Raw genomic sequence first — 27,306 nt, 5'->3', positions numbered from 1 at the left:
GGATGGTAACTCAGTCCATAAAGTGCCTGCTACACAAGTATGAGGACCTGAGTTCTATCTCCAGGAACCCATGTAAACTAATCCAAGCACAGCAGTACATGATTATAACCCAGAGTTGGGAAGGTGGAGACAGCAGATGCCTAAGGTTTCCTGGACAGCAACGCTAGCTTACGTGGTAGTTCCAGGCCAATGAGAAACTGTCTCAAAAAATCAAAGTAGATGGTATCAGAAGAATGAGTCGAGTTTGTACTCTGGTCTCTACCCAGAAGAATTTAGGCCTTATAATTAAGCTTAAGAGGGAGACTGTAGCACCACAGCAGGATACAACTTTAGCAATTACTTACGTGAGTTTTTCCACTTCCAGTCTGCCCATAAGCAAAGCACGTAGCCATTCCCCTTTCAAATATTGTTTCCACAGTGGTCTAGCAGTAAATCTTAAAAGGAAAATGAAAAAGTGTGTCACAAATATCTGTGTTAAACAAGTAACCAAAGCAATACAAATAATATAAAGTGTATTTCATTAACAAAATACAGGAGTTTAAACAAATGTTTAGTTTCAAAAATTGAAATATCAGGTTGGTGAAAAAAGAACTGTTGCTTTGTACCATGAATTTTAAATACAAACATATTTCATGAACAAAAATAGGAACCATTACAATCAACACATTTTGGGGCCATATCTATCCCTACAGTGTTAAAATCTGTGCTTTGGGATTATACAAACTTCTGCATTCCTCTGGCTGTGGAAATGTTTTCCTTCCAATAATTTGTCAAGATGCTTGAAAAGGTGGTAGCTGTTTGGCAAGAGGCCAGGTGAACATGATGGGTGAGGCAAAACTTTGTAGCTCAATCTGTTCAAGTACTCAGTGTTCCTGTGAAACATGTGTCAGGTGTAATGAGAAATGGGGACCCTTCCCAATGACCTCTGCCAGCTGCAGACACTGCAGCTTTTGGTATATCTCTTTAGTTTGCAGAGCAGTTTCTCCGATGTTATGGTTTTGCTAGGATCTAGAAAGCAGTACTGGATCACATTAGCATCAGATCAACAAACCATGACCCTGAACTTTTCTGGGCCCCAGGTTGGGTTTGGGGAGCACAGTGGAGCTTGTTCTCTCGGTCCTACCACTGAGCTGGGTCTTTGCACACAACACACTTCTTGTCACGTACGTAACACAATCAGCTTGAAAATGGTCCACTGTTACTTAGGATAAGAAAGGCCAAAAGCTCAAAGTAACAATCCTCTTTTTCGTTTCGTTACTTCATAAGCTTGTAACTATATCAAGCCTGGTCACCTTTCCAATTTGCTTCAAATGTTGAACATGGACAACTGACTTGTATGTGGGGAAAAGAATATAAAAATGGCAAAAAATTAGCTTGGTTTTTATTTTTTCAAATATATTAATAAAATTCATTGGCACAATTAAAATTAAAAAGTGGGAAAGGATAAGAAATACGTCTTTACTGAGTAGCACATTAAACAGCATGCTAAAAATCAACAACTAGAACACCTCATACACCATCGCTAGATTTCTCAATGCAAACGGAAGAAGGCACAGAATAACAAGGGCAGGAAACAGTTCTGTCCAATGGGACTGTGAATAAATCTGAAGAACGACCAGGTCAATGTGTGTCCTAGTCCATAAAGGTAAGAGAGCATACTAAGAGTTGTGTATTGGTGAGGTTTCAAGAAGTATAAATACGCTAGGCGAGTTCGAGGCCAGCCTGCTCTACAGAGTAAGTTCCATGAGAACCAGAGCTGCTACACAGAAACCCTGTCTCAGAAAAAAAAGAAAGAAAAGCTCAAAATGTTTGTTAAATCTATCATAGATTATACCTGAATCAGTACTCAAAAACTATTATAAAAACTAAATTTATACTTTATGAAATGGGAAGGAAAGAAAGAAGTGTTTGAAGAAAGCTAAAACAAATTACCAGTTGTGATTACAATTCCCATTTAAACAGACACCTCATAATATACCTATTTAATATTCCAATGTTCAATTCTTAGGATTCTTTGGTTTTTATTTTGACAGGGTTTCTCTGTGTAGCTTTGCGCCTTTCCTGAAACTCACTCTGTAGCCCAGGCTGGCCTCGAACTCACAGAGATCCACTTGTCTCTGCCTCCCAAGTGTTGGGATTAAAGGCGTGCGCCACCACCACCCGGCTTTTTTGTTGTTGTTGTTGTTTTGGTAGGATTGTTTTAGCTCTAATTTTCTGTTTTCTGGGGATTTTTTGAAGTGAAATTGGGAAATAAAACACAGCATGCAAATAAATGCAAAAGTGTATCTACATGGAACATAATGGCAATGCTGCAAGAATCTTACAAGTATTAGAAGTATGTTTACAAAGTAATGTCAAATATCTACATGACATAAAATTTTTGGATGTTTATTTATTTAATATGTGTAAGTCTCACTTCTATATAAATTGAATGTAAACTAAGAATTACATGCACTTTTTAAAACAACCACCAAACTTAAAAGACGATAAAAAAAAACTAAGCGAATGTACACAGATTTACAGAACTTTTCACTTTTATTTGTAAACACATGCTAAGGAAAGATCAAGACTAACTAGTGATTAATGCATAACAGGCATTTCAAATTTATTAGTACAGGGATTAAAATAGAAAAATCCGTGTTTTCTATGCACCACATCCCATTACTTATGGTAGTATTTCCCAGAATTTTTTTCTTTTAATTTTATGTGTATGGGTGTTTTGCCTACAGGTATGACTGTGGAGGACAGAGGTGCATCTCAGATAACCTGAGACAGATGGCTGCAAGCCACCATATGGATACTGGAAAATTAACCTAGGTCTTCTGGAAGATGTTCTCACTGCTGAACCAGCTCTCCAATCCCTCTCAGAAACTTATCGGTATGTGTGTCTATGATATGTGTAAATTAACTATCAATTAGCATAAAAAATATTTTTTTAAGACAGCGTCTCTCTATGTAGTCTTGGAGCTCACTATGTAAATCAAATCAGGCCGGCCTCCAACTCAGAGATCCTCCCGACTCTGCCTCCTGAGTGTCACCATGCCGAGGGGGAGAAAAAACAAAACCCACCTAATTGTTTGAAGTATTGAAGAGATTACATGTTAAAACTTGTAAGAGTTTATTACATTTTCTTCAGTTACCCTGCACAATGAGAAAGCACATTCCACCCCTGGAGAGCTGTACTACGAACACAAGGAATTTATATAAGTCTAAGAAGAGAATTTTAATTTAAAACAAATTCACTTACCTGTAAACCATTTCATTAGGAGCTGAGTCATCAAAGGCATAATCAAAACGAAATGTTTGATTTTCTAAGTACCTTGTTAAGTCTACTTTTTGTTTGGGTTCATGTACCATCACAACATCTTTACTAGGGATTGTGATTACATCGAGATCTTTCATTTGAGTTTCTAAAAGAATAAATTAAAAATCAATGTTCAGTAATTTTCACAGCATTTGATCTAATGAAAATATTTTAAAAAGATTTAAAGTCTTTAAAAATTATTTTAATATTGTGTGTTTACATGGCATAAATGTGGAAGTCAGAGGACAATTTTAAGAGTTAGTTCTCTTCCTCCACCATGTAGAACTAGCAGCAGGCACCTTTCCTAAACCATCTCAATAATTCTTTTTTTGAGATAGTCCATCCTCCTCCTCAGGCTCCCAAATGTTGGGATTACAGGAATTATGTTACCATGCCGGATTTCTAAATCAACTCTCTACAAAGCTCATTAAGCATCATACCTTTTTTATTGAGTGGTCGTTTCCTTACACAAACACATATCCTATGTTCATCAATCTAGGAATAAAAACCACATTATTTCACTGATTATAAGTGCTATGTAGAACAATAGAAAGTAAACTATGGTTCTTAGAAATTTAACAAATATAGTAGTTAAGCTTTAAAAAACAAATTATCATTGCATAATTTATTTATTTAATGTCTTTTTTTCCTTTGGTTTTTGAGACAGGGTTTCTTTCTTTCTTTTTTTTTGTTCTTTAGTGCCTTTCCTGGATCTTGCTCGCTCTGTAGACCAGACCGGCCTCAAACTCACAAAGATCCCTCTGCCTTCCGAGTGTTGGGATTAAAGATGTGCACAGCAGCAGCACCACCACCACCACCACCACCACCACCACCACCACCACCACCACCACCACCACCACCACCGCACCGCCGCCTGGCAGAGACAGGATTTCTCTGTGTAACAGCCCTGGCTGTTCTAGAACTCACTGAGATCCACCTGCCTCTCTGCCTCCTGAGTGTTGGGATTAAAGGCATGTGCCATCATGCCTGGCTTCATTGAACAAATTTTAATGGTTGTCAGAAACAATTACTAATAAAAATCTGAGCCGGGTGGCGGCGGCGGCGGCGGCGGCGGCGGCGCACGCCTTTAATCCCAGCACTTGGGAGGCAGAGGAAGGTGGATCTTTGTGAGTTCAAGGCCATCCTGGTCTACAGAGCGAGATGCAGGAAAGGCACAAAGCTACACAGAGAAACCCTCTCTCGAAAAACCAAAAAAAAAAAAAAAAAAAAAAAAAAAAAAATCTGAGCACTGTGGAAACTTTGTTTTTGATAAGCCATTACTTAATAAAGTTTTTAGAAAAGTACTACTATTCTTAGCATTAGGTTAAGAAGGTACCTTCCATTCATTTCCATATGTGTTGTATACAATAAAAGTAAAAATTTCTATTCTACAAATTGGCATCTTTTCATGTTGGTTGTAGATAGTTATTGGCAAAGATCACTAGCAGGCAAAAAACCAGGATTCTCACATTACTGATTAAAATAACAATTTTATGAATGACAATTCTTTTTTTTAAAAAAGTTCTTATTTTTAATTTAATTTGTATAGTTAGGTGCATGGAAGTGCTGGATTCCCCTAGAGCTGGAGCTACAGGTTGATGGGCCTGACATGTATGCTACTGGAAACCTTGAGAGCCCAAATTGGGTTTCCCCGAAGAGCAGATGGTTCTTAACCTCTGAGCCATCTCTACAGCCCCATTAATGACAAATCTTATGTACAATTTTTAAGATAAAACTTACATTCAATTCATGCTTTCTTAGAATAAATCTTTTCCTATCATCAGACCTATTTTAGAGTTTGACCATTTGCCTGATTTAATGAAAACATGATTTCAGATGCAGTAGGTGTAGTGGCAGTGTAGAAAGGCCTAAAATATATGGGAATATAAGCTTATGAATAACAAATCTATCAGGACCTGTAACACACTGCCTAACACAAATATACGTTAGGTCAGATGTATTCTTTTTTCCTTGGAAAAGTATTCTCATTCTGCAGCAGGTAATGAAACTACAGAATACTTTTCAGCTCTGGAATTCTGGTCTATTGCAGCCCTTAAGAACCATTACTACTGCTAAAGCCAGAGTAACAGGTATTTGAAAATAAGAAATCAGTTAACAGTAAATTAGAATGGTGGTGAGATATATAGTCCAAACCAAAGTTAAAATAAACTTGGAACTGAGAGCAAAGCCTTTGTAAAGGTCTCCTTATGCTATTCACTATCAGTGTGTGGCCTTCTGAGGACACAGAAGCTTCACCTGCAAAGAGCAGCTATTCGAGCAGGACCTCTAATATAAAAACTATGGAAGATGAACAAAAAGGAGATGAGCTGTGATTTTTCTAACAATATAGGAACTGAACCTCATAAGGAAAGACAAAGCCTTAAAGGTATATACAATATGCAATTAGTCAATATGGATGTTTTTATAGTAACACATCTTCAGAGTAGTAATTCACAAAGGATCTTACAGGATCAGCTGTTGTTAGGGGTCTATAATCCAAGCTTCCTCTGAAGTCTCTGATCATACACATAATTTCGTAATTTGGATTTGTAGCATCAACATCCTATTAGAAAACAAGATTTGGCACTTATTATAATTACACTGTATGTGTTGCATATAGTTTGAAAATTGCAGTTCAGATACTGTCATTTGTTAACCAAACTCAAACTAAAACCAAACTATAATATGATTTCCAAGTTCAGGTTAGTATCTTCAGGATCACTTTCACATAAATAACACAATTCTGCTCATCTCCATGTCCTGTATACTCCAAAGTTTCCTCATTAAAACTACCCTTTAACTACTTAGAAAATCACCTATAGTACATTTACTTATGTCAGAAATGTAGCAAAGGGAACAACACTCTAGAACACTGGCAAGAAACTCTAGGAAGGTTGAAACTGGGAAAATGCATTCCACATCCCAACTCCCAGAACTACTTCATCTAATGTTTCAATACTAAATACCTCAACTTTGCACAAGTCACCACGAGGGAGCTGTACCTGCAGTCACACCCATAAGGAGGCTCCTTCTTTACCCACCCTGTCCATCACTGCTGCTCTTCCCAAAGCACTGCTATTTATTTTTTCTCTGTCCATTCCAGTTCTAGTCTCTAAACATTAAAGAATGCTTTGAAAAGTTTGGTCTGCAGGTGTAAGCATGCTGTTTGGTTACATACACATGCCCTATTTTTAAACATAAATATATTCTTGAAAATAAATATAAATTCATCTACATTCATTTCCCTCTCCTTGTTAACTCTAAGATAACCAAGATGTTTTAAAAAAAAAAAAAAACAAAAACAAAAAGCAATACAACAGAACTTAAAACACAAATAAACATAATTTGTTTGCTTATTTTTTGGAGTCAGGTTTTCATGTGGTCCAAGCTGACCTTGAACTCTTATCCTTCTGCCTCTACCTCCTAGGTGCTGATAAGTATACCACTACAAGCAGCTGAAAACCAAGATGTTTAAAAAGTTAAAAAAAAAAAAAATTCAAGGTATTGAATTCTGACTGTAATTTATTTCAAATTCTATACTGACAAGGTTTTATTTAAATTATGACTAGCAATGGTCAATAACCTCCCTACAACAAATAATAAATCACTAATACTCAAGTCAGATTTTTTCATTCACATTCAGACTACACTGAACAGAGACTTTAAAACTGTCAATGAAATTTATCTTCTATTCATCTTTAGAAAAGATCCCCAACTTGTCAGCTAGGCAGCAGAATGTGAAGCAAGCCTCTAGACCTCACTGGGACATGTGAGCATTATGAAGTACCCCTGGATGACACCAGGTGGCGTGGCTGCCAAGCCTGAGTAACTGTAGTCTGTGTATTCTCTCTTTTTCCCTGGAGTCGGGGTCTCAAGTAGTCCAAACTGGTTTCAAACTTGCTATGTAGCTGGAAATTCCTTCAACTTATTTTAAAATCAACGATTTTCACTGATACAATCCACCCTTTTCTCAGAAAAAAAAAAATTGAGTTTATGTTACAAACCTGGGCTCTCTTTTCTCTGAGTTCTTGTTGTTGCAATCTCCTTTTTTCTCGTTTTTCTTGCAGTTTTTCTACTTCTTTAACACAATTCGATTTCCTACGTGCTAAAAGGGAAAGGATGAGCTGCAGAAGCACAGTTTCCTTTTTTACAGAATTACACTGAACATACAGGAATTGTATGACTAATTCAGCGCACACATACACAAGTGCACAGTAATGAAGCATGCCGATTATACCTAGGTGAACTTGACTTATGAGCTGCTTTAACAACAGTAGGAACAGGACATTATACAGATGAGTCAAGCGAAATGACTCAGACACACTGATACATGTCATCTCTTGGTTTAGAATCACAGATCTTTGAATTGAAAGGATCAAGATGTAACTTTTTTCTCAAACATTAAAAAAAAAATCTAGCCAGAATTAAAGCAATTAAACCATTGTTTGTAACCTCACACAAAATGTTATTCTCCAATATATATATATATATATATATACACACACCCAAAAGTACTAAATACAAATTAAAATTTGTTGGCAAAATGAAATCTCTAGTCAAGTTTGTCTTAGATTGCTTACTACTTAGGAACTTGTAATGATGACCAAGAGAGACTACATGTATGCCTAAAATGACTGAATCCTTGATACGTTATTTACATACAAGGAGGTCCAAATTCCTTTTTTGCAGCTTGAACTGGAGATATATCTGAAACACTACCATTCTGTTGTGCAGAAGATGACTGTTCCGGAAGCTGACTAGGCCGTGCACGTGCTGAACCAACCACTACAAAACAAGTTTAATTCAGAACAGTATTAAAAGCTAACCATGGTAAAAGAGAAAGACATACCAATGTCACATACATAAATATGCCAGGCACAATGGCTCTTACCTATAATCTCAATACTTGATAGGATGAGGCAGGATGATCAATACATGTTTGAGGCAAGCCCGTGTAACAATGAGACCCTACTCAAAAAAGTCAATAAATGCTGAGCAGTGGTGGCACATGCCTTTAATTCCAGTACTCAGGAGGCAAAGGCAGGTGAATCTCTGTGAGTTCAAGGCCAGCCTGGTCTACAGTTAGTTTCAGGAGAGCAAGGCTGTTTCACAGAGAAACCCCGTCTTCAAAACAAAACAAAACAAAACAAAAATCTATAAAAATCTGTCAAACTTTTCTATAAATGGTGTATAAACTACTAAAAGTGATCAGTTCTATTCAGTAAATTGACACGACTAAAAGACAATTCAAAGTAATAGTTGCATCAGGAAAGAGGCAGGCAGGCAGATCTGAGTCTGAGGCCTGTATGGATTTTACAGCAAGTTGCAAATAATGGGGAAATTGAATCTTAAAACACAAACAAAAATGTACAGACTTAACCTACAAAACTAGTCACCTAAAAACCATAGCTAAACTGACTTTTAATAATCATTTATTTTTAAAAGATGCACATGAAACCCATGTCTTACAATTCCAGAATGCAAAGACATTTCCCAGATTATATGTGCAATATAAAGGCATTCTCATTTTTTTTTTTTTAAATGGCCATGATTCAGATACATAGAAAACAAATGGAAAAGTCCTTCCAACCTTCCTTACGGTTCAGATTCCATTCTTTGCTCCCCAACATGCAAATCTTCAAGAGTATTTCCCTACTGTAGATGTCATGAAAATGCACAAAGGAACCTACGCACACCAACAGAAAGCTGGTGTGGTGGTGCGTGTGTGATGCCAGCACTGGAGAGTCTAGGTCAGGAACTCAAGATCATTCTCAGCTGTCTACCATTTCACATTAAGGCAAACCTGGGCTCCAGAGACCCTATCTCAAACATGCACGCACCTATGCACAAGGCTCAGAAAACTAAGTTCTCCAGAGACAGAAGGGTGGTAATGAGAGGACTTTCTATGCTCTCCTAATCTCTTCCCTGGCCCATCTTGGACCACATCCACTTACACAGACACACAACTGTACAGCAGTTCTCAATGCTGAGCAGCAAAGAGAAACTACTTTCGTCCAGTGTCCTGGCTCAGAATGTATGAAACTTGAAGCCAACTATAATTTATGCCCATTCAAATTTCCTTTTGCCAACTCCAAAGTTAACCATTAAAGTTTCTGGAAGCCTCTAAGTCAGAAAATTATGACCAAACCAGTGATAATGGGGCTGGAGAGATGGCCAGAGGACCTGGGTTCAATTCCTAGCAACCACATGGCAGCTCACAATTGCCTGTAACTCCTATTTCAGGGAATCTGACACCTTCACAGACATACATGCAGACAAAAAAAATTAATGTGCACAAAATATAAATAATTAAAAAATGATAATGAATTCATCCTTGTGGCATCATCAGCCATCTGACTCCTTTCTTGTGTCTCCTTTCTCTAATGTCCTCCGTTTTGAAAATCGAGTGAGATGAATAAAAACTACATGCTTTGTTGAGTTTCCATTCACCACATACATTTTTGAATTTTTTTTTGCTTTATTTTATTGAGTCTTGCTTTGTAGCCTGTTGGCCTAGAATTCCCTACAGAGACTAGATTGGCTTCCACTTGGAGAGATCTTCCTGCCTCCTGAGTGCTCAAGTTACAGGCAAGCCTCACCATGACAAGCTCACATTTTTTAAACTAAAGAGAAATTATTAATGCTATTGGGATACTAGGAAGTCAGGAATACTAATCTTAAAATCAGCCATGGTTTAAACAGATAACACCAAGGGTAATATTTACTTTTGATATACCACATCAAGGCTATGCTAAACGTCAGTAGGCAAAATTAAGGGGTAATGTTTTACTTCACCTCTATTATCTCTTGGGGGAGGGTCATTCTTAATAGATGCCACAGTCCGTCGGTTCTACAAAAGAAAATATTCATTTTATTTTTTTCTCTCCATTCCTCACATCTATCATTCCCCCAGCTTCTTTTAATTAAATGAAAGCAAACAATGGTAACATAAAATCAAATGGAGAAAAACTATAAATAATAAAAAAAAATTACTAATTTATCAATAGTCAAGTTCCTGTAGGAGGCATATTTCCAAATCTCACATAGACTCAGGAATGAGAAAGATATTGCTTTAAGGATCTTATTCATTTCAGTTTTACACAAAACTCTAGGAAGCCATTATTTTCTTAATTCTGAGCTCAGGTCAAGTGTAGAAATCTTCACATTTTCAAAGTTCAGTAGTACAATTTTTTCATCATTTTCAGAAACGAACACATCAACACACACACAAGAGGGCAGGGAGACAGAGAAAGGAGGGGTGGGGGAAGGGAGAAAATTCTGTAGTTTTGCTTCTCCCAACTATGTCGATCATACATCAAAGCAGACTGGAAGGTCCTTTGATGCTCAGGTTTTCATCACTGTCTACTACAATCAGAGCAGATCTCCGAAAGCTTTTTACTGGTATTGCAATTTCAGATGAGATTGGAAGGAAAGCAAGGCTAAGTAACTACACTATAATGCTATCTTGCCAAAACTGTGTGCAGGTTAAGTATCTATTATCTGAAAAGCCTGAGTCCAGAAATGTTTCATATCTTTTCATGTCTTGGAATATTTGTATATGTGCACTTGTGTGTAAAATCAGATGTTCTGGGAATAGGACTCAATTTTAAATGCAAATTCACTTTTATATATACGTTATATATACACATAGCCTAAAGACTGTGTGTGTGTGTGTGTGTGTGTGTGTGTGTGTGTGTGTGTGTGTGTGTTGTAAAAGCCAGTGGAGGACATCTGGTACCTGCTGTCATGTTCCTTCTTACTCCCCTGAGACAGGGTTACTCACTGAAACGAACTGGGCTGACAGGCAGCAAAGCCTCAACCACCCTTCAGTCTCTACCCTCAACAAAGCTGTGGTTACAGTTGTGTAGAGCATCAGTCACACCTGCTTTTTTTGGTTACATGTATGCTAGTTAGGTAGACTTGAATCTTCATGACTTTGGTTCAAGTGCTCTTACCCAAGGACCTCAAATCTCTGTGAAGATAATTTTGGTGTTGCTTCATTCTGACTGAAATTCATCACATAAGGTTTCATGTGGAATTTCTCTCCTGCGGTCTGATGTTTGTTCTCAAAAAAATTTGCATTTGGGGGATGGCAATATGGCTCAGTGGGTCAAGTCACTTGCTTCAGAAGTCTAACCTGAGTCGACCACACAAAATAGCCAGATGTGGTTGTGTGCTCCTATAATCCCAACACTCCTACAGCAAGACAGGAGCCTGGAGTACATAGTACAGCAGAACAAGAGACCCCAGTTCAACAAGGTGGGGGGTGAGAACCAACTCCTGAAAGCTGTCCTCTACTCTCCAGCTGAATAGCATGGCATGCACACACCTACACTCACACACAAACCAAGAAAAAAAAAATTAATAAAAATGTTAAAACCTGGGATTTGGAGCACTTTTGATCTTGGATTGAGGAATTAGTAGTAAATTACATCTTTTGATCTAAGGAGGTAATACAGTATTGATTCCTTTATTAAACTGAAATTATCAAAGTAGTATGAAATAAACATGGCCAGTTATCCTAAAAAGGTTTCATTACAGGTTTCAAAGGCTTGGCTACTGCACAGATTAAGGCAACCAACTTCTGCTCCTATTTATATAGCTACTAAGAGTGAATTATTTAAAAACAAACCCACAGCAAATAATTTAGTTATACTCAATCCTGGCTGTACATTCCAATCAGATTAGGTACTATTTGGACAGTTGGTTTTATCTCCCAGAGTGGGGCCCAGAGATCAGTATTTTAAAAAATGGAAAGTAATAGTTAACAACAACACATCAAGGCTGAGATGTGTGGAGCTTGTTGGTAGGATGCCAAGGCAAAGGAGAAAAACTGGGCCTCATTTCAACATGGGAATGGGAGAGGTAGATAAAACTACGCCAATCTACTAAGGCTTTGAAGATGAATATGGAAATAGTCTGTGTATATTACGGACCTTTAAGCAGTGACTCTAACAATGCTTAAGCTATATTAACTGAAATTGATTTATGTTCATATATGTAGTTTAAAAGCAAAATATTTTGAGGATGGTTAAGTCTCTATAACACATGTGCACATTTATGCATGTTTTCCTTGAAAAATATGGAGTTCTTATAGGCCTGCAAGCCAGGTCATATTCATCTGTATATCAACACAGTATCTGCACAAGGTAGAAAAACCAACAGATGTCATGGAATCAAACACTAAGTGGTACAGGTTCAACAACATAGCAGGACTGTCTGGTTTTCACGGAGTTGTATTGTTAAGGAATTTGTCAACAGTAAAAAGTTTTAAGAGAACGGAAGAAGAGCTACCTTTAAAAGGATAAAGGCTTTTCACATTTGCAGAGCTATGGATACAGGGAGGACGCCATACTGTCGTCCTGAAGCACCCCTCACCAACAACATGGCTAGTTACACCACCCCACCGCTTCTTGTCTCTTTCTAAGGACACCATACTGTCACCCTGAAGCATCCTCACCAACAACATGGCTAGTTACACCCCCCCACCACTTCTTGTCTCTTTCTAAAGATGCCATACTGTCATCCTGAAGCATCCTCACCAACAACATGGCTAGTTACACCACCCCACCGCTTCTTGTCTCTTTCTAAGGTTACCAGAATATTTATTATTCCTAACAAGCAGGTATTCTGTCAGTCAGTAGGAAAACAATTTTAACTCCTCTCTCCTGAGAAGCTACCAGTCCTCAGAAAAATCCTAATCAGGCAAGGGATGATGATATGATCTAAAGACTGTCACGAATTGTGAACTCGACAACCCTGCCTCAGGAAGACACGTATCTATATGCACGGATACAGATGGTAGAAAGAATTTTTTAAAAAAGTAAACCATTTAATACTTAACACATACATACTCTTCAGATTCTACCAGTCTCAAGTCAGCTTGAGCACGTGTGCATGCACATGCACACACATCCTCCCTAATTTATCACTTACCTTTACAATTTTGTTCACTTTTGAGGATGATGAAGGTGGAGGTATTTCTGGACTGGGTTCAATCTCTTCATCGGGTACAAGGTCAGGGTTAAGCGAAAAGATGCTTTCCAAGTCAATCTATTTAAACAAAAACATGGAAGGTTATATATAGAGCAAATGACTCTTAAATGACTTCAACCTAAAGTATGACACCACTTTGCAAGTTACATTGCTTAGAAATAATCCACATATATTTTCCACTTGGTTTTAAGAACTGTTGGTAAAAAGTGACCATCAAAACTATATAATGGCTACTTAAAAATAGCAATTTTCAAATCTTGTGCACTGAGCTAATGAACAGCTGATACATGGAGAGACTCTCCTTCTTTAGGTTAACTTTTAAAAATCCCTGGAAAGTGATTTTTTTTTTTCTTTATGTAAAGGGGATTTATTGGCACGAATATCTGTGTACCGTGTGCATGTTTGGTGCCCCTGGACACCAGAAAAGTGCTGGATCCTCTGGGACTATTAGAGATGGCTGTGAACAATCATGTTGGGGGCTGGAAATTGAACCAGGGTGCCCTCGAAGAGCAGCCATTCATCTTAACTGCTGAATCATCTCCCTAGCCCCTATTTGAAAGTGCTTAAAGGAATGATACGGAATATCTACATCATATAAAATTACATAATTTTGATATTTAACACAGAAACCATACCTCTTTGCCTTTTGTATCTCCATTTTCTATCCACTCAACAGTTACACTTTCATTATCTTCATTTAAAGATGTTACCATTGCTTGGTGTATTCGGCCTAAGTGGGAATAAAACACATACTTCAAAAGCAATAAAAGACAGCATTCTTAAACATGGTCAACTACAACCTAATATATAATTTAGGTACACATACACACACACATCCGTATATGTACGATCTGACAATTCTTACAAGGAATTTTCACAAAAGAACTTTTGTCCCTTAGTTTCATAAATCAAGTTCAGAAACTCAGGGTATTCGATAAGAACAAAGTCTGTCTGATAAACAGTCAATGAAACAGGTGACTATAATTTTATGCCATCAAACAGTCTAATGATTAGGAAGTAAACTTGCTATGATTCCAAACTGACCCTGTGGCATACAAAAAAAAAAAAAAAGAATCATAACATTAACTGTTATACTATAGTAGCAAAAAGATGATGTATGTGAAAATCACTTTAGACCATATATGGTGCAAATTAAAGACACCATCTTTGTACAGAGGCAAAGAATGTGAGTCCCCAAAGGCTAAGGACTGAGGAAGAGTAACCTAAATGTCCTCTTCCACATGTTGTCGGCCCAAATCTACTATACATACTTTCTCTGACAATTGTCATCTTGCCATCAAAGGCAGAATATGATACATAATGTTTTAAACTTCTTTCCCTTCCCTTGTAATGGACTGTGGACCTTACTAGTCAGTAACTGTAGGGCTAGTTATTCATTTAAACCACTACATAATACTCTGTTGCAATTTATTGTGGTCTGAGGTTACATTTTATATCAATATTATAAACAGCCATGAACATCACTATATGTCACTATACACTTGCCACTTATTTCCTTGGGACAAATTCACAGAATCAGACTAAGATTCTCATATATGTATCCACCATATATTTATTGCTTATTTCATGTCTTCATTCCATTTGATTACTAGTCAAGTATAGAAACTATTGTATACATCTATGTGTTACCTAATAAAATGCTGAACACAAGAAATTTTCACAAGTATTCCTTAAATGAAACCCTCTTTTTTTGTTTGTCTGTTTGTTTGTGAGACAGGGATTCTATGTAGCCCTGGCTGTCCTTCAACTCCCTCTGTAGACCAGGCTGACCTTGAACTCAGAGATCCACCTGCCCTGCCTCCCAAGTGCTAGGATAAAATCATGCACCACCACCACCTGTAGAAGAAACCCTTAGGGCATCTATAACTTACTTTAAGATAATTTACAACATTTGAAATACCTAAAACAAAAACTGCACATTACAAAGATTGTAATGCTAATATTGTATTAAAGATAAAAGTAGCATTAAAGTATTATGTATAAAATTACTGCCAATCACTATATATATAAAATCACACACATATATGCACCATATAAACATTTTCACAAGTCTTATAAAAAATTCAAATTTTAGCTGGACACAACAGTGCAAACCTATAATCTCAGCGCTTGGGAGGTAGAAGCTAGAAGTCAAGTGTTCAGGGCCATCCTCAACTACACAAAATGAATTCATGTTCAGCATGGGCTACATAAAACCATATCTCTAAAGCAATCAACCAATAATCAAATACTTAAGAGTATTAAATAACAGCAAATGATATACTGACTGAAACAGGATATTTCATCAACCTTAAACATATGATCTCTCAGCTGTACCTCTTTTTTTTTTTTAAAGATTTATTTATTTATCATGATACAGTGTTCTGTCTGCATGTATGCCTGCAGGCCAGAAGAGGGTACCAGATCTCATTTCAGATGGCTGTGAGCCACCATGTGGTTGCTAGGAATTGAACCTCTGGAAGAGCAGCCCGTGCTCTTAACCTCTGAGCCATCTCTCCAGCCCCTCAGCTATACCTCTTAAAAGGTGGGAGATTATATATTTTTTAACACACACACACACACACACACACACACACACACACACACACACTATATTAATTTTATTTAAGCTATTAATTTTGACAGTTCCACAAACAGCATGGATTTAGATATTCCTTTATTAATCGTAATTAACGGTGTAGAAGGCTCAGCAGTTAAGAGCACTTGCAGCACCTACACTAGGCGGCTCAAAACTGTAATCCCAACTCCAGGGAATCCAACAACCATTATATGAGTGAGTGAGTGAGTGAGTGAGTGAGTGAGTGAGTGAGTGAGTGAGTGAGAGAACGAGAACGCTCACTCACATGCAAATAATAAGAGACTGCCTTCCATTTAGTTTTCCAACAGCAAGACTTTAATCTTCTCTATCACTAACACTGAGCATTAATCTTAATGTTTTTATTAAACTGTTTTGTAGTCAGATCATTTTTTACACTAATTCTACTGCTTTGTACAAGATATCTGTCTTGTTACACCTCTAATTAACTCAGTGAGTCACACACACACACAATTGGAAACAAGGCGGGTGGAGACTGTTGGGAAGAATGATTTAAACAGTAGAGAGGGTGAGAGGAAAGTAGGAGGGGCGTATGAGAATGACCAAAATTCACTGCACAGATGTACAAAGTTGCCAAAGGTAAAAAACAAAGACAGATTTGTGTCAGTGTATGATATAAATTTGAGGGAGTGTGACTGCAATACTCTCTCAACTAGTCTCCGTTTCCAATCATTCTGCCCTTTTTTGTTCTTCACACATCAACCAAATGATTCTGGTTTAAAACTAAATTACAGCTGAGTATAGTAATGCATGCTTGTAACATCAGCACTAGAGAAACTGAGGCAGGAGGATTACTGCAAGGTTGAGAACAGCCTGAGCTACATGGTGAGTTCCAAGCCAGCCAGGAACTTATTTCAAAAACAAAACAAAACAAACAAACAAGAAGGCTGGAGAGAGGGCTCAGCAGGTAACAACAGGTGCTGCCTAAGCATAAGGACCTGGCATGATAATCTCACAAAACCATTCACTGGGACAAGAAGATCACAGTAACAAGCTTTGGGAAAGGTGAGAGAGACTGAGTGTTCCATCAATAGCAAGAAAGGAAACATTTGAGCCCCAGGAAAATGTGTTTGGATACTAGACACCCTGAAGAATGAACCCCAGCTGGATTGGCACAGTGGCGCTCAAAAATCAAGACGCAGAAAGACTGCTACCATCCTGAGACCTATATAGCAAGTTCCAGGTCAGTCTGATGTATATATAACAAGACCTTGTCTCAGAACAAAACAACCAAAAAGAACCATGATGCGCACAAGTGAAAATGGGGTAAAACATGTACATTCCAAAAGAAAAAAAAAAAATCAACCAATAAAAATATTCCTACGGCTGGCCATCCATTTCCACATCCCAACTTTTTAGAGGAACTGATAACTAGGAGAGACAAAAATGTAAAGCAAAAACATCTAGTATTAATGCTATAAATCACAATTTCAAAGTCTTGAATCTCTAGAGACAACCTGTACAGATTGGCAATGAGAGAATACAAGAACACCCAGCACCAGCAGGTTTCTAGACACTGGAACCTCCAATGCAGACAATGTAAAAAGCCTTAAAATACAACAGACAGATGGGGACTAGAGAGATAACTCAGTGGTTAAAAGCCACTGATCCTTTTCCAGAAGACCAGGGTTTGATTCCCAGCACCCACGTGGTGGTTCATAACCATTTATTAACTCCATCCAGTTCCAGGGCAGCTAATACCCTCTTCTGGCCTCCAGAGGCACCAGGCATGAAAGTTATGCACATACATACATGCAGACAAAGCATACTCTTAAAAAAAGCCCCACCAGACACACCAGTCAGCACTAAACTCTAGAGGAAATAAAACAGAGAAAAACGAGAAAAATGAAGTCATATTTGCTTTTGCCACTTGACCAGATCACTAGAAATTGTACTAAGGATGCAACCTGAGGCCTTCATTTTTACCAACACACATCTCTAAAACAAACTATTTAGAATTGTCTTTTTCTATACAATTCTTCACCAGACTGAGATCACTTAAGACAGTTTCTTTTCTTCAGAAGTGTAACACACCCTTTCATATTCACGTCCTGAATCCCTTGGCATTTAGTTATTACTGTGTAAGGTAGCACACCTTCCTTCCCTGCCCTTAGGAAAGCCGACTTGCTCAGCACCATTTGCTGAAGAGCAGCACTCTCTCCCTCTGTCTGCAACAGTACTTGTCAGAGGTGGAGCACACGTGCCTCAGTCTATTTCCTCACCTCTGAATCCAAGGTACACTGTCACGATGGCTTTGCTTATCTCTGAAGCAGTCTTTTCCACCTTACTGTTCTGAAGAGTTTATTTTATAATCTCAGCCTTTTGCTTGCTTGTATAAACTGTAAAATCAGCCTTCCCATTCAAAAAAGTAAAACAACAGTATCAAACTGTTAAGTCTGGTTGCAAATGAACTGAATATTATTTTGGATACAGGTCAACAATTTTCCTTTCTCACAGACAATTACAATTTGGTATTACACACTAGCCTCACAAAACTATTTTTATTTAAAAATGTATTATGTTTTACTCATGTTTGTGTACATGGATACACACACACACACACACACACACACACACACACGCCACAGCACACATATGGAGTTCAGGAGTTGGTTCTCTGCTTCTACCATACAGGTAACAGAGATCAAATTTTATTGTTAGGCTTGGCAGTAGGCACCTTTACCCACTGAGCCATCTCATTTAGGCTATAAAATTACTTTTAGAGGCATATTTCTCCTTCCTATACTCTGGAGAAAAAATGGGCAGGGTAGCTCCCACTTGATCCAAACACTTGTTAGGTGATGGCAGGAAATCAAGAGGTTCAAGGTTGTCTTTGGCTATATATCCGAGTTAGAGGTCAGGCTGAGCTACATGAGACTTAGTCTTAAAAACTGGCTGTCCTCAAATTTGCTTTATAGAGCAGACTGGCCTCGAACGCACAGAGATCCTGCCTGCTTCTGCCTCCCAAGTGAAGGAATTAAAGGTGTGTACCACCATGTCCAGCCTAGCAATTTACGTTAAACCAAAGTATATGAGAAAAATTTTATCAATGTAATTTGCAGGTTGTCAGTCGTGTGTGTGTGTGTGTGTGTGTGTGTGTGTGTGTGTGTGTGTGTGCGCGCGCGCGCCTCCTCAGGAGGCATCCACCTTGTTTTTGAGATAGGATGTCTTACTGAGACCTGAAACTCATGTGTTAGGTTAGATCAGAGAGCCCCAGAAATATGCCTGTCTCTGCCTCTGGGATTACAAGCATACAGCACCATGCCTAGCTTTTTATGGGGGTGCTAAGGAATTACCTCAAGGCTCTCATGCTTACACAGCAACTACTTTACCAACTTAGCCATCTTGTCAGGCTCCCTCTTTTATTCAGCCCTGATGCCACCCTTATAATCCATTGGAAAGAACCCAGATGTAACTGTGTCCATCACCACAGTGACAAACTAATTTCTAAGCCAAATACACAAGGGATTGTATAATCACACTGTTCTGATTCCAGAGCAAGAGAAATGTTAAATTTGCAGCTTAGTCATGTGAAACATATAAGAGCATTGTTGAACTAAACAAATTAGCTCCAAAAAAAGAAGGAAGCTAAATGCTAATCACTAGGACAACAGGTGCTGTAGTCTGAGTATGAAATCTCCCGACACCCTGAAGTTGGGGACACTATTGGTCTAGGGACCTTTTCATCTTACCTTCTCCACCTGGGCCCCACCTTGCCTTTGGTTGACCTTGAGTTGAGCCCCTTTGCCCTACACCACCATCCCTCACCCTCCCTGTCATCATGGCCTGTCTTATACATTGGTTCAGAAGCAACAAAAGTAAGTGACCATGGACTGAAACTTTGAAACAGTGAACCAAAAAATAAACCCTCCCTTCATTATCTCAAGTATGTTGTCACAGCTAGCTGACGCAGTAGAAGAAAGTATTCCAAAGATGGACTGGGCTGCCGCCCTTTCCATAAGGAAGTTCAGGTTAGGGTCCTGAGAGCTGTCTTCATCATGCAACCCCAGAACCAGGATTCCAGCTAAGGCCTAAAGCACCCGAGTGCAGTGCAGGCCACAACGCTGGAGAGCCCAGTCATAATCCTTGATGGTGGCTCGTGTGCAAGTTCTGCAGGTGTGCAGAATGTAAGCACTACGACCGCTTCTACCTAAATTCCAAAGAAACACTACCTGAGAGCCCAGGCAGGACAGGACTACTACAGAGTCTGCATGAGGGCAACACCTACTAGACCTACGGAAGAGGGATCCATTCTAGGACCACAGAACAAGTAGGGATACCAGCAGTATCCAACACCCAAGCAACGGGAGACTGAAAGCAGTTGTGTCTCCACCTGGAGGTAGAGCTGCCTGAGGAAGTAGGTAGCCCTTACCCTGGGCTTCTACATAATTATTTAGGAGCTTTTAAAAGGCTTCCCTGCTGAGTTTTGGGCTTGCTTTTTTATCTGTATCTCCCTTACAATGAGAATTCTGCCTTTATGACTTACCTCACCATTTTATCTTGCAAGTGGAGAACTTGTTATGAATTAACTGGCTCTGAGCTGGAGGAGTTAAAGCTTTTCGGACTACTCAGATGGGATGACTTTGCTTGTATGTATATATAAAGGGCAATAATGAGTAGGCAGGTGTAGAATGCTATGACCTGAATATGGCTTGTCTTCTCACCTCCCAAAGCTCATGTTGAGGCTTAATTCCTTAAGGCAGAACATTCAGAGGTAGAGGCCTAGTGGGAGGCATCTGGGCTCCAAGGAGGGGACTGGGATGCTAATAAATAATTTAGTACCATCTGTAGGAGCTCACATTCTCACTTACCGAGATTAGTTATTACTGGAACTGGTTACTATGAAGCAAGTTCAGCTTCCTCGGTGGTCCTGTACCCACATTCCCTTCTGTTTTTCCTCCATGCATGAAGTAGTATGACAGCCTAACAGAATCTGGGCAATCAATCTATGAAATCTTGGCCTTTCAAGCCTCCAGAAATGTGAATTAAATAAACCCCCTTTTTAATCAATTCTGTAGTCTTGGGTACTGTTACAGTGAGAATGAGCTAAGACAATGTTTTAATCATATTCAAGTGGAAGCTTTTTCTAGCAGGGTATATGGGTGCTCAATGCATTTTCAAACCCTCCTACATACTTACCACCTTGTTTGACTTAGTGTTGAATGAGCACTAAAGTATTTAATATAATGTTGGAGAAAATATGGGGAATGAACAGAGAGCAATTATAAGAAGAAAAGAATATTGCATATAAATCTAATTTGATCCTATTTATTGCTTATTTGTGCTGGGCTAGTTTTGTGTCAACTTGACACAAGCCAGCTAGAGTTAACTGAAAGAATGGAATCTCAATTAAGAAATGTAGTGCATTTTCTTAATTAGTAATTGATAGGGGAGGGCCCAGCCCATTGTGGGTGGTGCCATCCTTTTTAGAACCCAGGTCCTGGGTTCTAAAAACAAGCAGGCTGAGCAAATCATGTGCAACAAGCTGGTAAGCCTCTGGGATCCTGCCCTGTTTTGAGTTCCTGTCCTGACTTCCTTCAGCAATGTGGAAGTGTAAGCCAAACAAGCCCTTTTCTTCCCAACTTCCTTTTGATCATAGCGTTTCACCACAGCAATAGTAACCCTAAGACCTTCACTGACCAAACATGACAGCACCAAGCTTATATACAGGTAACTCACTGTATTAGCTACATTGCTGAAGTTGGTTAGAGTTTGACTTGATAATTAATACATTAAATATTTTTCCCATTTAAAGTAAAAGTAAAGTTTCCCTATCAGCATTTTCATACACACCATTTTTAAGGAATAATAACTCATTAACCTTCACAATGGGTCATGCCTATGCAACTGCCTAAAAATGGGGTCCTCATACGTATCTACCGGGAAACAACATTTTCACATATACTAAACTAATCATTCTCAGATTAAATATTACGAAGTCAGAATTCAAAGACTGTGTGCATTTGTAAGGGTCAAAGGCTAACCACTAATATGATTCCCCAGGAGCTGTCCACCTTCTTTTGTGACAGGGTCTCTTAGTGGCCTGGAACTCATAGGTAGTTAGTTGGCTGGCCAGTAGGCTCAGGGTCTCCCTGTTTCTGTTCTCCCAGTGTAGGATCACAAGTGCAGACCACAATGCCAGCTCTCATGTTTTACACGAGTTGTAGGGCTAGAACTAAGGTCCTCGGGCTTGTACCAGCTCAGCATTGTCTCCCTAGACCAAAACTCAAGTATAGGGCAAAAGGAAGGCAGGCCGGCAAGCTCATGATTTAACCCAAGGGAAAAGTAAATCCCACAAGTTTAAATACCAAAATAATTTATAAAAATGATTGGTTAGGTAAATATACAATATTTTGAAATCACAGTCTTTATTTCAATGTCATTTTATGTTCAACTGTTTAAAAATCTCGATACAGTAATGCTCTTTTGTCATAGAAAAAATAAACAGTTTTGAGTTCAACTTTCAAATATCTGCCAATAAGGGCAGGCATTATAGCACATGCCTTTATTTCCAGTACTCAGGAGGCAAAGTGTGGTCTACAAAGCAAGCTCTCAGCTAGCCAGGAATATATATAAGACCCTATCTCAAAAACAAAAAAACAAAAAAAAAAAACCCTCAAAAAATCTGTCAGTAAATATTAATACAGACGATTTCTTAAGAAAAAACTACAAATGAACAGTTAGGAGTATCTGCTCCAATTCAAGTTACTTTTGACTCAGTGAGTAAAAATAAATACATGAATTTCAAGGCTTTCTAATCTTAAAAAATCAATATGGTTACTTCAGACAGGTATTAGTGATCCTTAACTTGTAAAAGTTGATATACTTACCAAACTGTCAAAAACAAGTTTCAAATGTTGACAACTGCCTTTTGGTCTCTGAGAACAAGGCTCTATTATATGTTTCCTGGTTTACAGCTGAATTCACAGCAGCTGTGAGGCTAAGAAATGCCAGCAACCAATTAGGCAAGCACAAACCTTGTCTAGCATGTAAAGTATAATTTGCTTGCAAATGCAGGAGACAAGAGCCAAAATAAATCAATCAAGAATACTGACAAAATTTCATTATGAGCATTCAAAAAAGGTAGAAAAGTTACTATATGGCAGCTATATGTATTTTATTTTAAAAAGGACAAACATGGAAAAAAAATCAATTCTGATTCAAGCAGCTTTTAAGGAGGTTGTAGCTGTTTATTACATATGTATGATTACAAACTCAATGTTTTTGTGGGTAATTATTCAAATTATAGGGTTGGGGCATACTCGAGTATACAAACGACAAATCTTCCCCAAAAGTGAACAATATTTTATTAGTAATTCTTAAAATGTTTCTAAAGAACTTTCTCGTTTCTCATTTATTATCACCTTAATATTTAAATAAGATAAAATCTGTACAAAATACACTCAAAATGTACAAGTTAATAAATGATTAGTAAAATAAAACTTGAATTATAAAATTGTTTATAACGAAAAGAGTTTGGAAATCTTCTAGCGGTTGTACTTGAGGTATGATAATTTTAAAATAATAAAATGATTTATAATTTTAAAATATAATTTAAAATTGTACACGTTTAAAAAACAAATCATGGGAGATTCACATATATACAGCTATATAATAAAAAATACAAAAATATACCTGATGTTACAATAAATTTAAATATAAGATTCTTGGACCAGCAAGACATGCTGATGACCAGAGTGATGACCAGAGTTCAAGCTCCACGACCCACACAGTGGAATCAACTCCTACAAGTTGTCCTGACCTCCACACATGCAGCGCGCGCACATGCATGCTCGCACGCACACACACACAAAATGTAATTAAAAAAAATTAACTTCTTTAGTTTGTCTATTCTTAATAAAACCATGAGTAATCTCAAATTTTCAGTAAGAATATGACCACATAATTTGAAGTTTTGGTGTTTTGTTGCACACTTTTAAAACTAAGCTAGTAAAACTTGTTATATTATTGCCTTCTGTGCCTCAGGCAGGAGAGAGAAAAGCATGCATAAATATCCATTCTCAGAACAAAGAAGAAACTTTTATTATAAAGCTTTAATTCTGTAACTACATTTTAGGATTAAGTGTCTATTGTGTGATATTTTGATCGTGTTCTGACAACTAAAGCTTGCTTGGAGTCAGAGGGTGGAGTTAGCCACTAGCTGACCAAAATTAGTTAACCAGAGAGGTTTTGGAAGACTGAGGACATACAGAACAGGAAATAGTAAGGCACAGCAGAGAGGAATCTGGCTGTCTGTTTGGAGGAAGGAACAGAGCAGGTAGGGGGACTGGTGGTTTCTCTGCTTCTCTGATCTTTCAGGCTCTTATCCCATTATCTGACTCCTTAAATTTTATTGATAAAGAATAATTAGAGTAACGCTTCAAGTGCCTGTTTCCAGAGGGAATGTTACTCAGCAGTTAGTGAACAGTTATCTGAAAGAACATTCTTCAAAGTGGAGTCTCTACCACAAAGAATCCTGATAAAGTACCTTAGAACCCACTGACCTCAACACTGTACCACTTTGTAGCGTGTGACTTGTTAAACACTGTCTCATGTCTTTTTCCTTTTTCCTTACTACTTTTTGCTGTAGTCAAGGCTGCTTGAGCATGAAAACTTCCTGCCATAGCCTCCTGAGTGTTGGGATGACAAGTACTTACTAGCAAGTCTGGTTTCTCATATTACATGTGATATTGATTCTAATCAAGTTTATATTTAGTTACATGTGGAATATAAATTCAAATACTTGAGTGTATCTTTTCGGGTCATAGCAAAATATTTTATGTTGATTAGATTTGTTTTCTTTTTCCTTTTCTCTCTCTCTCTTTCTTTTTTTTTTTTTTTTTTTTTTTTTTGGTCTAAAGGAGGTCCATCTCAAGACTTTTTTAAAGAGAGAGATGAAATTCCTTTCTTCAAATGATTCTAAAAAGTACGTCCCTTTGGGAACATGATGATAACCCATTGCTAGTAAAGTTCAATACAATAATGTATTACCATTATCAATATAATAGGAAAATGTTGAAGAAAGAAATTACTAAATAGTATCTTAGAACAGAAAGACTAGAAACATCGAAGATGTCATAAAAGCATTATTTAGGACATGAAAGATATTAAGTACACAGTAATAGTCAGTCATACATTGTATCCTGATTCATTATCTGCCTAACAACTGTTTATGCTCTAACAGTAAGTACAGATTTGTTCCTGAGAGGGAAAAGGCCAGAAAGGAATCAGCTGAATTTTCAGAGATTATACAGGCACAGATGAGTAGGCTGGTCCAGCATAAGTCTAATTCTCACACTGATATCTAGGTTTTGCTAACTAATCTAAACAGTGAAGAGAAACCTTACTCAGAACTACTATAAGCATTACATCATCAACAGCTTTGCTGGAGCAAGGCACCATTACAGAAGGGCAAAATAACATGTCAGCTGCCACTGGTAACTGTACTGTTGCTATTTAATAAATCCCTAGGGAATTGAACTTTGCCAAACATAGAGTTCTTTCTATTTTGGTTCATCACACTTATGTTACTGTTGTTACCAAATTTAAAAGCTCTAGCATGGTCTTTCTTAGGCTTTATACATAAACCTGATATTTCGATACCAGGGGAAAAGGAAACACAATGTAGCTTAGATTTTCATGAAGAAAAGGTAACTTTAAAATGAGACACAATTTTACCCATACTAGATATAGATACAAATTATTTTCTTCCAATCTTTTTTCAGCAGCAGTCCATTAGCTCAGTTCTTCTGGGGTGACACAGAAGGTGTTTCCTGTTTGTTGTTCTGGGATAACTGAACTACACTCTAGAGTAGAACAAATATTTGGAAGAGTTCATTGTAAAGCCCTTTAGAAGATATTAAATCGCTGAGGTTCCCTAATGCTTTGCATTATTTGGAGTTGGGAAGTGAATATTTAAAAGCACCAAAATTCAATTGTAAAGAGACTATAAAAGCTCAAATTCTAAAGTGATTATGATTACAGCTGAAACAATAAAAAACAACTGTTTTAAAGCCCTGAAATGTTCACTTAATGTGCTGACAAGGAAGCATGGCCCCTCAGCTCCACTTCCATAACGCTCCTAAGAGTGGAAGGAGAAAACTTATCCCACAAGGTCGTCCTATGGCCTCTATAGGTGTGCTCTAGCACATATTCAACCACACACACAATACATAAAAAGTGTAAATTACAGGGCTGGAGAGATGGCTCAGAGGTTAAGAGCACTGACTGCTCTTCCAGAGGTCCTGAGTTCAATTCCCAGCAACCACATGGTGGCTCACAACCATCTGTAACAAGATCTGATGCTCTCTTCTGGCCTGCAGTCATACATGCTGTATACATAATAAATAAATAAATCTTTTTTAAAAAAAAGTGTAAATTACGTCACGAAGCTTCCAAACTAAGCAAGGATTATTAACTAAGTAAATCTAAACACTTGGGAACTCTGTTAAGGAAAAAGATTTGTTCTCTAGAATACCACATTTTTACACACCAATGTTGCTAAAACAACACATTCTGCTGAAGATCTGCCTTTGCAGATGTTCTGCTGAATATACCAAGCAATGACTTAAATTCTTATTCGAAAGAAATTCCACTCAAGAACTAGCTACACAGGTATCTTCTCTTGTGCTTAAACACATCCTAACATGAAAATAACACTCACTATAAAGTTACTACTTCCTCAATTTCTCATCACAATCTCTTCTACACCATCAATGGAATCCTGTGATAGTATGGTAGGCAATTTTCTCAAATTTCTGTTTTCAAAGTCTGGCCAAATCGAGACAAGAGCCATTCCTTCAAGTTGTTCAATGGTTAAGATAAAATAAAGAATACAAAATTATGCACGTCTAAAGCAAAAGATACAAAGAAGAGTGGACTCATAGAAGTTCAGTGTGGACAGAAAGGCTAAAAGTCAAGCTACTGAGTTTCATAATATATATATGAAATTAATATATATTAATATATATATATTAAATTTGGTATTATCTATCTAGTAGGAACATCAAGTAAGCTGTCTGATTCTGGGGCAGCCCAGCTGAAGAAAAAAGCTTCTCAACATACCAGTTTCTCACCAATAAAGATAATGTCCTAATGAAGATGAAAACTGGCTCTCAGGAAAAGATATATCACATATTACAACAGTTTGGGGCATCCCAAGGGCCACACACATTAAGAGTTGCACAGACAACAGATCTGTAGTATTAAAATTTCACTAGGAGAGGGTGACAAGGGAAAAAAATGTCAAAAAGACTCTTTGGGTGGAATAAAATAATAATACAACACTTGTAAAAAAAAAAAAAACCTGACCCACATAGCATTTAAAAGCTAAATGTGATCACAGAAAGTGATTACGGAAGTGCTAGGTTTCAGTTTGTCTAGGGGGCTG

The 27,306-nt window shown here is 37.8% G+C and overlaps 1 protein-coding gene and 2 non-coding genes across 3 annotated transcripts in view; all 3 read right to left on the bottom strand.

The window, feature by feature from the left end:
• Kif2a (kinesin family member 2A) overlaps positions 1–27,306 on the bottom strand; it is a 56,375-nt gene that overhangs the window by 18,871 nt on the left and 10,198 nt on the right. The window contains 10 exon segments of the mRNA XM_028884157.2: positions 345–418; positions 421–434; positions 3,248–3,410; positions 3,745–3,799; positions 5,772–5,867; positions 7,309–7,409; positions 7,967–8,089; positions 10,100–10,154; positions 13,241–13,357; positions 13,936–14,030. Coding sequence (XP_028739990.1) covers positions 345–418; positions 421–434; positions 3,248–3,410; positions 3,745–3,799; positions 5,772–5,867; positions 7,309–7,409; positions 7,967–8,089; positions 10,100–10,154; positions 13,241–13,357; positions 13,936–14,030 — 893 coding nt within the window.
• LOC114704229 lies at positions 10,439–10,507 on the bottom strand. The gene has a single exon (XR_003736244.1). It is a non-coding gene; the product is annotated as a small nucleolar RNA U2-30 (small nucleolar RNA).
• LOC114704238 lies at positions 10,596–10,668 on the bottom strand. The gene has a single exon (XR_003736245.1). It is a non-coding gene; the product is annotated as a small nucleolar RNA U2-19 (small nucleolar RNA).

This window comes from Peromyscus leucopus, chromosome 11 (assembly GCF_004664715.2).
Source record: "Peromyscus leucopus breed LL Stock chromosome 11, UCI_PerLeu_2.1, whole genome shotgun sequence".
Taxonomy (NCBI): Eukaryota; Metazoa; Chordata; class Mammalia; order Rodentia; family Cricetidae; genus Peromyscus; species Peromyscus leucopus.
The sequence above is the reverse complement of the archived record's forward strand: the minus strand, read 5'-3'. Positions and strand labels throughout refer to the sequence as shown.